The 15,847-nt window shown below is 45.3% G+C and overlaps 1 protein-coding gene across 1 annotated transcript in view; it reads left to right on the forward strand.

The window, feature by feature from the left end:
- The window catches only part of ADCY10 (adenylate cyclase 10), a 144,175-nt gene extending 128,328 nt beyond the window's left edge, over window positions 1–15,847 (forward strand). The window contains exons 28-32 of the mRNA XM_087726296.1: window positions 1,879–1,994; window positions 8,848–8,965; window positions 9,667–9,862; window positions 14,214–14,402; window positions 15,662–15,847. Of these exons, the coding sequence (XP_087582422.1) occupies window positions 1,879–1,994; window positions 8,848–8,965; window positions 9,667–9,862; window positions 14,214–14,402; window positions 15,662–15,847 (805 nt within the window). The remainder of the gene's footprint in view (window positions 1–1,878; window positions 1,995–8,847; window positions 8,966–9,666; window positions 9,863–14,213; window positions 14,403–15,661) is intronic.

Below are 15,847 nucleotides of genomic sequence, written 5' to 3' on the forward strand. Positions count from 1 at the left end.
TATTTACCACCTGGTTGATTGCCCTGAAGTTTATGCTTTAGATTCAATCCTAAAAATTGTTTTTCCTCTCCCTCCAGATTTAGCAAAATAATGAACAAGTATGCCTAAACAAAAGATTATATGAAAAGTAGAAACCCTAGAAAATTTAACTGAAAACGAGTTTTCTATTTCAGATAGGGTCAAAGTTTAACTCACAAAATAATTCCTCTTTTATTAGAAAATTAGTTATAAACTAGCTGATATATTGTTTCTTTCTTTCTTTCTTTCTTTCTTTCTTTCTTTCTTTCTTTAATATTGAAATTTAGATATAAAGATCATGGTGATCAGAACTAGATGCAATGTTCCAGGTGTGGTGTATCACTTCTCATTGTCTTAACACTATCATTCTGTTGATGCCTTCTGCCAGTTGCAGCACATTGCTGGCTCATAATTATGTGGTGCTCCACTAGAACACCTAGATCCCTGTCACAATCACTATAAGCCAGGGACTGCTTGTTCTATACCTATGCATTTGATCTTTCTTGCCTAACCACAGGATCTTACATTTCACTGAACTGAACTGAACCACTGAATTGCATCTTATTAGGTAGGGCCCAGTGTTCAAACCAAGGTTATTCTGGATCTTGAGCCTATCTTTTAAAGCAGGAGTGTCAAACTCAATTTCATCAAGGGCTGCATCCGGGTTGTGTTTGACCTCAGGAGGCTGGGGGGCATGGCTGGGTGTGTGTGGCCAGTTCAAAATCATTCATCTTGGGGGCACCAGTGGTGGCCCGGGTGGGGCTGGGGAGATCCATTATCTCCAGTGGAGGAAGACAAGACCATGGGGAGTGCCAAACCCTTATCCTCCAGAGGAGCCTAGCCATCTGCTGGTGGCCAAGTACTAAGGCAGGACTTCCCTCCCTCCCTCCCTCCCTCCCTCCTTTCTATCAGATCCCTAAAAGTGATACTGCCATTCAGTTGGGAGAAGGGGGGCTTGGATTTGATTCATTAGTATTACTAATGACAACTGGTATTTTATAACTTGCATTCTGGTGCCGAAGCACCCTGAAATTTTCTCACCTTTTGGGGAATGTATAGGAGGGATGGCCATGTGGGTTGTATCACTTTGAGAGCCAACACAAGATAGCCATGGGAATGTATGCTTATCCATTACTCAGGGCAGTTGGTCCAGCTTGTGCAAACGACACACACACTACAAGGATGTGCTTGTGCTCTTTGGGCTTTATCACTATACTTTCCTGGTATGTAACATCATACTAGTCCAAGCCAAATAAGTCTTCAAGATGAAATACATTTCTTATGTTGCTTAAATTGTGGATAATGTACATTAAATATTTCAACACCCATGCAAATATGTCTATGATGTAAACTACATATGTACTGTAAGTCATGCACAAGAGAATGTTTTACATACTTACATTACATACATATAGAGTAAAATAAACCTATATGTGAAAGAACAATTTGGCCAATATATTATATTTATTTAGTTGCCAAATATATGTAGTCATCTATGTCAGTGTTTCTCAACCTTGGCAACTTGAAGATGCCCGGACTTCAACTCCCAGAATTCCCCAGCCAGCGAATGCTGGCTGGGGAATTCTGGGAGTTGAAGTCCGGGCATCTTCAAGTTGCCAAGGTTGAGAAACACTGATCTATGTCATGTGTTTTGGTTTGATTCCCAGCACAAATCACAAACCCTACCAATAACAATTAATAGTAAGTTGCCAGAGGGTCTATGTTTATATATAATGCTTACCCTGCTGTTATCCTCAGGCACAGACACAGTTACCAAGATTTCACAACAAACCCCAAAAAACTTTTTGTGAACCAGATTCTTGCAGCTGCATAGAAATGTTTCCTCCTGCTTCTTCTTAGATATCAAGATTCTATTCAAGTGTTGATTCTCCTAGAAGATCTCACCTTTCGAGATGACAATATTATTGGACAGTCCCTCTTCATTTCGGCCTGTCTGAACCTTATACTTTATGCTGGTAAGTCCAGAGTCCTTTAAACAGTATCTAAAATGCATGTTTCAAATAAGAAAACAAATAAAAAACAATTATATCTACCTTTCAACAAAATCAAGGCCGTGTGTCTGTATAATAATTAAAAGACAAACAATAGAAGAGCATTTTCAAATCTGAAAAGAAATAATCTGTGAAAAGACCAGTCATATCTCACAGAATGACAGCTACAGATATTTACTCAGAATTAAGCAGTGCTGATTTCAGTGGACTTACTTAAAGAGAGAATGTAGAATTGAGGCTGTGCTCCAAAACAGATTGCTCTAGGAATCAGAACCTAGGAGATTCCATGAAGTTGACTAACAATTACTACTTGGGGGCTGTCTACTTTGAGCTCTATCAATCTGCCCTAATTTCGGAACTCTCTTGTTCAGAGTTCTAAAAATGTAAAGGCTACAGAATCACTTATACCATCACTAAATATAAATGTAATTTGTTATTAAATATTCCACATAACCCTGGAAGGTAAATCACTTTTGCATCTTGGAGCGGAAGGAGGAGGACGCGACAAGAAGGTAGTAAAACAGCAACCTTTATTCTAGCAGAGTAAACTATGATTAACCTGGCGTGGTTCGCGCCAAACATTTATACCCCCGGGTTTGAGCAATGAGCCAATGGGGCGTCGAGTGTCTCGGCCAATCAGGGAAGACATTGAACCGGCTCCGCCCGCAAGCCAGTATTCAACACCCCTCCCCCCCTAGTCAAGTACCCTCACGAAGGGCAAACATAGTCCTGTAGATAGGTGGGACGGTGCCGCTCTCGTCCCGACCTTCGTAGCTCCCCGGCAGCTGTCGTCGGGGGGGGAATCGCCAACAGAGGCAAGTCTGTGGCGGAACGGTGATCCTGTGATGCGGCCCCGAGAGATGGCGCTCCAATTGTCTGAGATGGTATCTCCGCAACAGCCGGAGTATCCGACGATGGACCCGTACAATCTGGTTGGAATATATGGTCAGAGTCTCGATAAAGGCTTTGAGGGAAAGAATGGCCAAATGAGGCACGTCTGTCCGAAAAGTTCGTATCGGCTTGTCCCCCGTTCCCCGAGGAAAGGCAGTCCGTTGGGGATAAGGTCATCAAGGGTAGCTCACGCTGAGGGCGAATGTCTGGGGGGCCCGGGCCGTCTATTTCCGCAGGGAGGCGGCGCCTTAACTGGTCCAGGTGGCGCCTCCATTGCGTTCCGTCGGCCAGACCGGCCCTGAAGGAACAGGGGCCAGTCAAAGCTGTGATTGTTGCGGGAACCCACCGTGGATCCCCTGAAAAGGAACGAGCCCAAACGGGATCCCCTAACTTGAACGTATGGGACGGAAGGGCCCCCAAGTTGCTCGGTAAATCCCCTGCATAAAGTGGATGGAGCCTATCTAGGGAGGTTCGCAATCTCCTACCCATCAAGAGCTCCGCAGGACTTTTATTAGTTGTTGGACAGGGTGTAGAGTGCTGGCTCAAGAGATAGGCCGCCACTCTCTCCTGCCAGTCACCCTGGTCCATGCGGCCCAAAGCTTCTTTAGCTGAGCGAACTGCGCGCTCCGCCCTACCGTTACTAGCTGGATGATACGGGGCTGTGGCCGCGTGTCTAATCCCTTGCTCTGCCAAAAATTCTTGGAACATAGTGGAGGTAAACTGGGGCCCGTTGTCTGAAACTATCACATCTGGTAGCCCGTGTGTGGCGAACATCTTACGAAGAGCCCTCACGGTACTCTCTGCCGTAGTGGAGGTCATGATTACCAACTCCACCCACTTAGAGTAAGCATCAACCACTATCATAAAGTTTCGGCCGTGAAAGGGACCGGCAAAATCAATGTGTAAACGGGACCATGGGCCTCTAGGGATTTCCCACTCACGAGGGGCGGCTGTGGGGGGATTCGGCCTAGAATTTTGGCATATTCTACATCGACCTACATAATCTGCGATTTCCGAGTCTAACAAGGGCCACCACACATAGCTACGGGCTAAAGCTTTCATTCGCGCTATACCTGGGTGATTTTTATGGAGCGCGGGCAGGATTCGTGCCCGTAGAACTTTGGGGATCACTACCCTATCCCCCCAAACAAGGCAACCCCCGTGAAGGGCAAGTTCGGCTTGTCGTGCCTTAAACGGTCGAAATTCTTCCGCTACCTTTTTTTCGGGCCACCCCCTCAACACCCATGAAGCTACTTGGGACAAAATGGGGTCAGCCTTTGTGCAAGCTGCAACATCCGCGGCTGAAACGGGGAGATCGGATTCAGCAATAGACAAAATGGAGAGAGAAGGCACGAGGGCTGTGTCCGTCTGTGGCAAAGGGCAACGACTCAGGGCGTCTGCGTGCCCTAGCTGCTTACCCGGACGGTATACCAGCGCATATGAATACGCCGCTAAAAACTCAGTCCAACGTGTCATGCGGGGAGACAAAATGGGGGGGGTTGGCTTATCGCCCGCCAATAGGCCTAAAAGCGGCTTGTGATCCGTAACAAGGGTGAAATTCCTACCGTAAAGGTAGTCATGAAAACGCTTAATACCGGACACTGCAGCTAGAGCTTCTTTATCAATTTGGCTATAATTTCGCTCCGTTGACGAGAGCGTCCGGGAGTAGAAAGCTATAGGAGCCTCTGAGCCGTTCGGGAGGACATGGCTCAGGACCGCCCCTATGCCATAGGGAGAGGCGTCACACGTTAAAACTAGGGGCATCCTGTCGCTATATTGAATTAGGACTGCTGACGAGGTTAAAATATCCTTTATAGCCGCGAACGCCTGCGCTTCACGGCTACCCCATTTCCAGGCCGCTGACCGGTCAAGCAATCGATGTAACGGTTCAGCTAACGACGCCTTGTGGGGAATAAAAGGGGCATAAAAGTTTAAAAGCCCCAGGAACGCCTGCAATTCCGCCCTCGAGGTGGGTGCAGGAGCGTTTTTTATGGCCGCAACTTTCGAGGGAGTGGGGTGGATGCCCTGTGCATCAATAAGGAATCCCAAAAACTCTACTTGGGGAACAGCAATTTCGCACTTGCTGCGCTTTAACTTCAATCCAGCCTCCCTAAAACGTGTAAGAACCTCCCGCAGTGTTTTTAGGAGTTCCAGGTGGCTAGGGGCTGCAACCAGGACGTCGTCAAAATAAGGAACGACGCCTGGGATCCCATGGAGCAACCGCTCCATGAGGCTCTGAAATATCCCTGGGGCAACCGAAACGCCAAATTGGAGGCGGCGGCAACGGAAAGCCCCGCGATGGGTAACAATGGTCTGGGCTGTAGCCGCATCATCGTCTACGGGAAGCTGCTGATAGGCCTGTGCCATATCCAGCTTGGCGAAAATGCGGCCTTGCCCCAAAGAGTGAAGTAGATGTTGCACTACAGGAACAGGATATGGATTTGCCTGCAGGGCCAAGTTGATGGTCGACTTATAGTCGGCACATATCCTCACCGATCCGTCGGGTTTGACCGGGAGGACTATAGGGGTTTCCCAAAGGGCATGATCTACGGGCTCTATTACCCCCTGCTCTATAAGCTTATCCAGTTCAGCATCTACCTTTGCTCTCAATGCAAAAGGAACCCTACGTGCCTTCAGCCTAATAGGCGCGACCTGGGGATTGAGGCAAAGGGAAATGGGGGTGCCCTTATAACAACCTAATTTCCCATCGAACACATCTGCGAACTCATCCAAAACGCTATCTACGGCACGGGGAACTACCCTATGCACCCCTTCTATAGTGAGGCCCAAAACGGGGAACCAATCTAACCCCAGAAGAGCGGGCAGGTTATCCTTAACAATTAAAACTGGAAGTTTCCCTTTAAAATCTCCGTATTCCACCCGGATGTGGAATATTCCTGCCGTGGGAATCCCATTTCCCTGGTAATCTAAGAGGGAGACCCCGGCAGGGCGCAATTTACTCTGAGGAACCCTAGGGCAAAGGCGGGAAAACAAAGCCCAAGATAAAAGGGAACGGGAAGACCCGGAGTCCACCTCCATTCGGCAAGGCTGACCTTCAAGACGAACGACGGTGCTAATTTTGCGACCGCCGGCAGGGACGTGGGAAGCCTGATAGACTACGCACTCAGCACTAGGGAGCTGGTGGGTTGAATAGCAGTCCTCAGCTCGCCTCGCTGGACGTGGTTGTCGGCGGCGTTGCAATGTCTGACGCTGGTTGCTGGGCTGCATGAACGATGGGGCTGGCAAGAGAGCCCGGCAAACCTTGGCGAGGTGTCCTTCTCCTCGGCAACGGCGGCAGACAGCGAAACGAAACGGGCAAGATACGCGGCTGTGGCGGCCGCCGCATCCACGGCAAGGCATGTTTGAAGCTGGCTGAACGGACGTCGGTGGTTGCTGGTGTGGCCTCTGCTTCGGCTGCGTCCTCATCTGTCCGACGGTTTCCTCCTCCTCGTCTTCCGTGGGGGAGAGGTCGTCAACGAGGTTCGTCTGATTGGAAGGCCCCGCAGCGGTTTGCGTGAAAGGTTTCAGCTGAAGGCGTTCCATGTCGGCCGTGGATTGTTCGGAAAGTTCTGCTGCTCGCGCAGTCTCCACAGCTTGCGCCAAAGTAATCTTGTGGTTCCGGAACATACGGCTGCGCAATTGTACATCGCGGACCCCGCATACAAACTGCTCCACAAGATTCTCCTCTAGGTCTGCAAAATCGCATTGGGCGGCCACTGTGCGCAATGCCTCGAGGAACTGACTGATAGATTCGCTGGGCTTCTGCACTCGGCGGCGAAAAGTAAACCGACGAGCAATCAAAGAAGGTGAGGGGGCGTAATGGTCCCTCAACCTGGACATTAGCTCGTCCCACCCAAGTTTGTAAGCTGGCCTCGGAGCGGCCAGGGCTCTCGCAGAAGCAAACATAGAGGGCTCGCAGCAAGACAGGAAAAAGCTGCACTTCTCCTCGTCAGTCTGTGCCCTGTTCTTTGACGCGATTAAATAGCATTCAAAACGCTCCATGAAGCCGTCCCAGGATTCTCCCGCAGACCCAAACGGCGCGAAAGGAGGAAGCGCTGTTGCCATTCTGATGCAAAAGCCAGGGAAAAGGAAAGAAGAAACAGAGAAGATTTTTGTTCGCTGCCGGCGTTCCTAACCTGAAAAGTATGGTTCAAACGCGGAGGCAAGCTGGTTTGTTCTTCTCTGTGGTCACGGGAATCTCATCCCACCCTCGTCGCCAGTTTTGCATCTTGGAGCGGAAGGAGGAGGACGCGACAAGAAGGTAGTAAAACAGCAACCTTTATTCTAGCAGAGTAAACTATGATTAACCTGGCGTGGTTCGCGCCAAACATTTATACCCCCGGGTTTGAGCAATGAGCCAATGGGGCGTCGAGTGTCTCGGCCAATCAGGGAAGACATTGAACCGGCTCCGCCCGCAAGCCAGTATTCAACAATCACTATCAGTGTTAACATTAACATATAATCAGAAAAAAATATCTTAAGGAATCCAAATTGTAATTTGTTAGCCTTCACAATTACCTGCTAACCATTTCCACCCAATAGTCAGTAATGTGACCAGGTCTTGGTCATGTCCATATAATCCATATGTACCAGGAGTTGAGACTTACTTGAAGAATCTTTACTTCTTAGACCAGTGTTTCTCAACCTTGTCAACTTGAAGATGTCTGGACTTCAACTCCCAGAATTCCCCAGCCAGCATTTGGGAGTTGAAGTCCAGACATCTTCAAGTTGACAAGGTTGAGAAACACTGTCTTAGACACAGAATAAGTTTGGGAAATATAATTTCAGGTTAGTTATCACCTGAGTAAGATTAAATATTATTTTAATATTAAGGACTTTGTGCAATATAGAAAGGTCAAAAAAGTTCATTTTAACATTAACAAATTAGCCAAAGTGATTACCATCAGAAATATTTTGAAAATAAAAAGACACTAATATGAGATACTAACAACCTAGGAGAACTTCTCTCTTTTGACACTCATGGCAAATTAGGGTGTCTCACTGTATTTTCCTCTCATGGCATGACTTGATTCAAGAGCAGAAAGAAAGACTATGCTCAGAGATATTAATCTATTGCCAAATAAGCATTGCAAATCTGCTGATATTTGCTATGCATACAGGGATTATGCATATTAAATTGCATGAATAATGGAGTTTTTCTACTAATGATGCAACTGTTAATAATCTTTCTCTCTCTATGTATAATTGAAATACCACTCACACATCTTCACGAAATCTCCAAAACCTCAAAGCCTACAAACTTGAATTTTGGCACATATGTTTCTTTTGGCTTCTAGGTGCTCACTAGAAAGGATTTTTCAAAATGAACATAAGATCATCAGTTTTCTTATATTATTATTAGCACGCTCTGATGCTAAGGAGTTAAACATTCTACTCCCTCTCCTCACCTGAAAATAACTCTGTTCTAACTGCCACTTGGGCGTGTGCATGGCCAATACATTCACATGGGCATGGGCATTTCATCCAGCCTGCGGGCTGGGAGCTTAAATATTCTACTCCCCTTCCCTACCTGAAAAACACTCTGATGCTAAGGAGTTAGACTGAGGGAGAGAAGGGGATAAGATAGGAGAGGCTTCTGTGAGACAAGCCTGAGGGAGAGAAGGGATAGGAGAGGATCAATGGAGCCAGCCTGAGGGAGAGGAGGAGGATAGGAGAAGAGAGGCTTCTTTGGGGCAAGCCTGAGGGAGAGAAGGGAAGAAGAGACAGTTCATCAATTTCCAAGCTGTAAGTTTTACAAGCTGTCAGTTTAGCAAGCCCAATCACATAGTTTTCATAGCAGAGCATGGGTATGCAGCTAGTGTTGATATATGTTATCTACTATGTACTATTGGACATTTGGAGATAATCAACTTTGACTGGAAACATAGCCAGCGATGCATGCTTAATGATACTTTTCCCCCTGCAGGATTTTGTTTTAAATCATTTAAGTTCTGCCTGGATTTTATTCTCGCTAATGAAACAAACTGCATCCTTATGTCTCAGAACAACATCATGTTGAGCTTGTATTCTTCCCTGGCAATTTGGTAACTTTAATTTTTTGTAATGCTATTATATGACATGACAGTTCTCCCTTTTTATGTTGTAAGATAGAAATGTATAGGTTGAGCCATGGCTTACTGAAGCTCAGTGTTACTGTTGGAAGCTGCACTGTTCTCTATGGATATATGAAACATATTTTAATTTAAACTATAACAGAAACAGGATTTTGTGAAAGAGTCCTAAAGAGTTGATATAGAAAGGAAATTAATCCTCTGTCTATATCCCATTTATTTTTTGTGGTTTTTAAGTCATGAGGGGCCAAAGAATCAATTACACACTTTCAATCTACTAGCCACTGTTGGATACCAAATTTATTAATAATTGTCATCTGATAGTAAACTGTTTTATTTAATGTAATTAAATGAATAATTGGGTCAGCTAGAACTTTTTGTACTGTATGACCCAACCCCCCCCCGCCCCGTAGTGAATTTCCAAGGATGTTACTAATGTATAGTATAATTCTAACCCTCAATCTTATAAACCATATTCCTATCCATTTCCATCATCCATTTCTCTTTTTGCAACATTAGTTTGTTTTTTGAGGAAATAAGTAGATTTCTAAACTAGTATAAAGATATTATATGCTTTTGGCCTTGATGTCCTTCCATTCTGAAAACTTGTGTTTCTAGATATCTCACAAGGGAAGGGTTGACTCTCCTATCTAACGTGTGAGTTTATCATTTAGGTTTGCCAGACTTCAGCAATGGGATAAATTCATAACACCATTTGAAAAAGCAAGGCGGTTGGTGAGGAGAACGTGTGCTTCACTCTGTTCTAACCATGGATTCTGTAAGTTGATAGAGTGTGAGACTCTGCTGTTAAGAAAATATATAGAAGAGAGGCCTGACAAAGTCCGTGAGATGCATAACAGGATAACAAAGGTGAGGAATTTAGAGATGGGTATGCAGAAATGTATTTATTTATTTAGCCATTTCTTGCAAGCACAAACAATGGACTGTCAAATCAATCCTCTGATATTTTCATAATCAGTTTCTAATTTCATCTAAAATCTTTTTTGTTTTACTTTAGCAGATATTATTTCATTTCATTTCATTTTCATTTTCATTTATTTGTATGCCTAAAGGGGCTCAGGGCGGCTCACAACTCAAAGGGAGGGAAAAACAAACAAAGTTACAAAAAACATAAAACCATACATAGTTAAAAAAGCACAACAATCATACCATTCGAAGTGGGGTAGCGAGTCTTTAGCCCCAGGCCTGTCGGAACAGCCAAGTTTTAAGGGCTGTGCGGAAGGCCTGGAGGGTGGTGAGGGTTCGAATCTCCACGGGGAGCTCATTCCAGAGGGTCGGAGCAGCCACAGAGAAGGCCCTCCTCCGGGTAGTCGCCAGTCGACACTGGCCGGCTGATGGAATTCGTAGGAGGCCTAGTCTGTGGGATCTAATTGGTCTAGTGGAGGTAATTGGCAGTAGGCGGTCTCTCAAGTACCCAGATCCAATACCATGAAGGGCTTTGTAGGTGACAACTAGCACCTTGAAGCGTACCCGGAGATCAACAGGCAGCCAGTGCAGCTCGCGGAGGATAGGTGTTACGTGGGTGAACCGAGGCGCACCCACGATCGCTCGCGTGGCTGCATTCTGGACAAGCTGAAGTCGCCGAATACTCTTCAAGGGCAGCCCCATGTAGAGCAAGTTGCAGTATTCCAGTCTAGAGGTCACAAGGGCACGAGTGACTGTTGTGAGAGCCTCCCGGTTCAGGTAGGGATGCAACTGGTGCACCAGGCGAACCTGGGCAAATGCCCCCCTGGTCACAGCTGACAAATTAAAGGATAAGCATTATTATTTTAACAGCAACAAGAAGTTTGGCTTAGGATAACTAAAAAAATATTTCCAATGCTGCTTCTAAAACCCACAAAACTGGATTTTAATATACACCTGTTATGATCCTTACCATATAAGCTGGCTTTTAGCCTTTATGGCGACAGTAATTCTACAATCTAAGGAAGAAATTGGGATGGCTTGTGATCCTGCTAATTTATTTACTTGGATTTCCTATTTCTATAGTGCTAGAATCCAAATTAGAATAATATCTAAAAAATATTCGGTTATATCTGAATCAAAAGATTAGGAAAGCTTTTCCTATTGAATATCTGCTGGAATAAAGACTTTATAGTTCAAAGGTAACTCTAGGGTGAATAGGTGACAAAGGTTTTGATTTATTTCCTGAAAGGGTACTGCTAATAAACTTCTCTTTGCTTCTCTGTATCTTCTGTATTTCATTTTAGAACATAAGAATAACAGAGTTGGAATGGATTTTAGAGGCCTTCTAGTCCAACCTCGTACTCATTCTGGACCAATGATTGCCATTCTCTTATTGAAAATCTCTAGTAATGGAGCACCCACAAGTTCTTCAGGCCATCTAATTAATTTTTCTCAATCTCAGGAAATTTCTTTTTATTTCTAGCTTGGATCTCTCTTCAATAATATTCCATCCATTACTCCTTGTCCTGCCCCTAGGTGCTCTGGAGCATTGCCCCCATCTTCTGTGTGATACCCTGCAAGTTTTGAAAGATTGCTGTCATGTCACCCCTAATCCTTTTTGCTAGACAAGACATACCTAGTTCACTAACCATTCATTAGCCTTCAGGTTCCTAATTCTTCCTCTCATCTGCATTCTTTCTAGATTCTCAATATCTTTTCTCTATCCCAGTGACCAGAACTGGATGCAGTATTCCAAGTATGGTCTTATCAGTGCAGTATAAAACTGTACTAATACTTCATGTGATCTTGATACTATCTGTTAATACATCTTAAGACTGCATTTTTTTTTTTTTTTGGCAGTGCTGGCTCATACTCAGAGATGGTATTCAGCCAGTTCGGGTGAGCAGGGAGCGGAAATTATGAATAGTTTGGAGAACTGGCAAATATCACCTCTGGCTGCCCCGCCCCCCTTGGCGGCTTGCTGCTCACCCCACTTGCCCCACCCCACCCTGCTGCAAGGAGGCAAATTTCTGGGAGGCAGAGGCAAAAAATGTGGTTCCACCACAAAACCTCGAAGCCCTTATCCGCGCCGACATAAGTGCGGAGGCAAATCCATGGCATCCGAAGCGCTAAGAAAAACACGACCCTACCGCCGCGACAACAGCGCGGTGACAGAAGGGCGTTCTGTTCTTTGTCTCTGTACCTCCAAAGGTAGCCCTCCTCCTCCAGCTGACAGTGGCAGCGAACACGGGGCAAAGCGGGCTGCCCAGCAGCAGCAGCCCATGGGAAGGGTCCAGCTCAGCCGCGGGGGGCAGCAGGAAGCCCGCGGGGGGCCTGAGCGGGGTCACCGACGCCGCCCGCCCTGCCTCTTCCTCCGGGGGAGGCGCCGACGACGGAGGAGGATGCGGCAGCGGCTGAGGCTCTCTCGGGGCCGGCGAAGCGGGCTTGCCCAGCGGAAGCAGGCCGCCCTCTTCTGTTCTCCCTTGTTGAGGAAGAAGAGGGAGGCCTGCCTCCGCCGGGCAAGCCCGCTTCGCCGGCCCCGGGAGAGCCTCAGCTGCCGCCGCTGCTGGCCCCCCGCGGGCTTCCTGCTGCCCCCCGCGGCTGAGCTGGACCCTTCCCGCGGGCTGCTGCTGCTGGGCAGCCCGCTTTGCCCCGTGCCCGCTGCCGCTGTCAGCTGGATGAGGAGGGCTACCTTTGGAGGCAAAGAACAAAGCATGTAGAACGCCCTTCTGTCACCGCGCTGTTGTCGCGGCGGTGATGACGCGCGGTAATGATGTCGCGGCTTTAGCAACGCGGTTTAATCACCGCTATTTTGACAAGCGTGGTTTTGCCATGCCACGAAAAATGTTTTTCTTGTTTTCCTCCCCAAAAACTAGGTGTGTCTTATACTTTGTAGCGTTTTTATACTCTGAAAAATACAGTACTTGTTGAATTATTATACTCTATATTACCAAGGCAGGAATATAGTCCACAGGTGAGTTGAATGTTGTTACATGTTGTGTAGCCCACAGGATACCTACAGTATGTGGACAACATATGGGAATTCCAGTTTGATTTTACTAGCTGCCTTTGGCAGATTTGGCACAGTTTTGCTTTGTATTGTGTACCTGGCTTGCAAATAATCAGTAATCTTAGAAATTACTGAAAAGCCTCAAACCTCAATCTATATCATTTTCCTATTATTATGTGTACATGTCATTCTCTTTTTGCAAGTCTTCATTTGTCCTCATTTTTAAGGGTAAAGCCTCCATTGAATCAAGCTCAGACGCTAGTGTTTATACAACAGGTTCATGGTTTTTTTAACCTGGCCAGAATATGGAAGTGATTTGCCACTGCTTTCTTTTAGAATGTTAGTTTGATTTCCTAACCAAGCCTGGTGCTCTTGAATTTCCTGGTGCTCTCAGAAAATAACCAGATCTGACGTTGCTTAGCATTTCATTATCATCCAAGGTCAGTTAGCTGTCAGGCTATTAGTAGTCTGTTTAATAGATGTGAGGAAAGTAGAATTATGTATTTGCCAGCCAGCCACCTACTCCCTGCAGTGCTTCAGGTATTTAGAGCCGTGGCACGACAACACCGCGGTCCACTAAAGCGCGCCCGATTAAAGCGTGTCGCTGACATCATCAGCAGCGCGACAACAACGACCGCGGAGAAAAAAGGGCGCTTTAAAAAGCACTTTTAAAGCAAGCCGATTCACGTAAAGGTAAGGGTTAGGGTTAGGGTTAGGGTTAGGGTTAGGTTAAGGGTTAGGGTTAGGTTTAGGGTTAGGTTTAGGGTCAGGTTTAGGGTTAGGTTTGGGGGGGTTAGGTTTAGGTTTACGCGTTAATTTTAACTTTACCGCTTACAGCGTGCTTTTTTCATCGCACTGTGATGACGTCAGGTACGCGGTTTCGTCGAGCGCGCTTTAGTCGACCGCGGTTTTGTGGTGGAACCATTTAGAGCCACCAATTTCTTTATGTAGAAAATAGCATAAATGAGTCAATAAAGCAGCTTCTGGCCTTACCTTGAGCTTTGTTTTTTCCCCTCTTCCCAAAATATAAACATTTAAAAAATAGTTACAGTGGTGGTTTCCTCAGAAAAACTACTCATATCTAGCTAGCTATTTGTTTGTTTATTTGTTTATTTGCACTAAGCCTGTTGTAATCTTAGAAAGTGACATTCTACAAAGATTGAAAATAAAATAACAATGCTTTATTTATTTTGTTTCTCCTTGTGATTTGTTCTTCAGAAACTATCTTTTTGCCAATGGTTGCACACCCAACATGCTGACATGACTATTCATTGTTTTTAATAGAATTTGGATCAGATAATGAACCAGTGTTCTATAAGCCCAGTGTACTATTCCAGGGTTTACCACCTGAAGGCCTATGTCCAGCTGATGGTTGGAAATGATGAACTCAGCCAAAAATTTCTTGAGAAGGGATTCTACAGTAGTGATATCTATGGGAATCGTTTGGAGAGATCCTGGCTAGAGCTTAGCAAGGTATTGCTTTAAAACTGATTAGAAATCAGAGATCAGTAGAACCTTTTAATATAAACCTATTATTTACAATCTTTCAGAATATTAAATTTAAGGATCTAATCCTACTTTACATATATTTGTGTCTGTGAATAGACATAGATAAATTCATTTTTTAAAAAAGAGGAAATTAGTCCTGTTTTAAGAATTTGATTGACAAATAGATTATATTTCAATTATGTACAGCAAAGTGGATATAACGGAATAGCAGGGATGGAAAAGACCTTGGAGGTTTTCTAGTCCAACTCCCTGCTCAAAGAGGAGATGTTGGGAAGAGCCAAGGTGGCGCAGTGGTTAAATGCAGCACTGCAGGCTACTGCTAGATCAGCAGGTCAGCGGTTCAAATCTCACCGGCTCAGGGTTGACTCAGCCTTCCATCCTTCCGAGGTGGGTAAAATGAGGACCCAGATTGTTGGGGGCAATATGCTGACTCTCTGTAAACCGCTTAGAGAGGCCTGAAAGGCCTATGAAGCGGTATATAAGTCTACTGCTATCCTATACCAGTGTTTCTCAACCTTGGCACCTTGAAGATGTCCGGACTTCAACTCCCAGAATTGAATTGAATCCCAGAAGCGAATGCTGGCTGGGGAATTCTGGGAGTTGAAGTCCGGACATCTTCAAGTTGCCAAGGTTGAGAAACACTGCCCTATACCATTGTAGGCAAATGGCTGTCCAATCTTTTCTTAAAATTCTTCAGTGTTGGAGCAACCACAACTTCTGAAGGCAAGCTGTTTCACTGGTTGGTTTCACTGCTAGGAAATTTTTCCTTAGTTCTGTGTGGATCTCTCTTTGTCTTTGATAAGTTTCCATGTGTTACTTCTTGTCTTGCCCTCAGGTATTTTGGAGAATAGGTTGTCCCACAGAATAGGCTAAAAATCCATTGACTGCCTGTCAGATATTGTGAACAATAATTGAGAAGGTGAACTGTAAGGCACTTCTCTACGCTCCCGTGAATCCTAGAGCCACCTACTGGCAGCTGACTGAATTATAGCAGCATTTTGAAAAAATGAGGGAGGGAAACCCTTGAGAAATGGAAGTCTATATCCTAGAATAAGGTGGACCAGTACATGGCATATTGGCAAATAAATTAATTATTGATTCCTCTCTGTAAATGAAATACTACCATACCACAAAACCTTCCTTTCTTATTTTGTCTAATGACAATGTAGACAAATATAGTTATTTGCTCTCTCTACTCACCTTCTGATTTTCATATTTCGTAGGAGTGGTGGTTTACTGGAAAAAAACTCATGGAAGATTTTTGGTTAAAGGCAGTTCCAGATTTCCCTGTATGGGATGTAAACATGACAGCCCAAGATATGGGAGATATCCATAAAAACATGTACCTGCTGAAAGTACCAGAACTGGATAGAAGCAATTCATTTCCAGAAAGTAGCATAGAGGAATAA

Source organism: Thamnophis sirtalis, unplaced genomic scaffold, assembly GCF_051295495.1.
Source record: "Thamnophis sirtalis isolate CommonGarterSnake01/CBP01778 unplaced genomic scaffold, rThaSir2_p1.2 scaffold_12, whole genome shotgun sequence".
Classification (NCBI taxonomy): domain Eukaryota; kingdom Metazoa; phylum Chordata; class Lepidosauria; order Squamata; family Natricidae; genus Thamnophis; species Thamnophis sirtalis.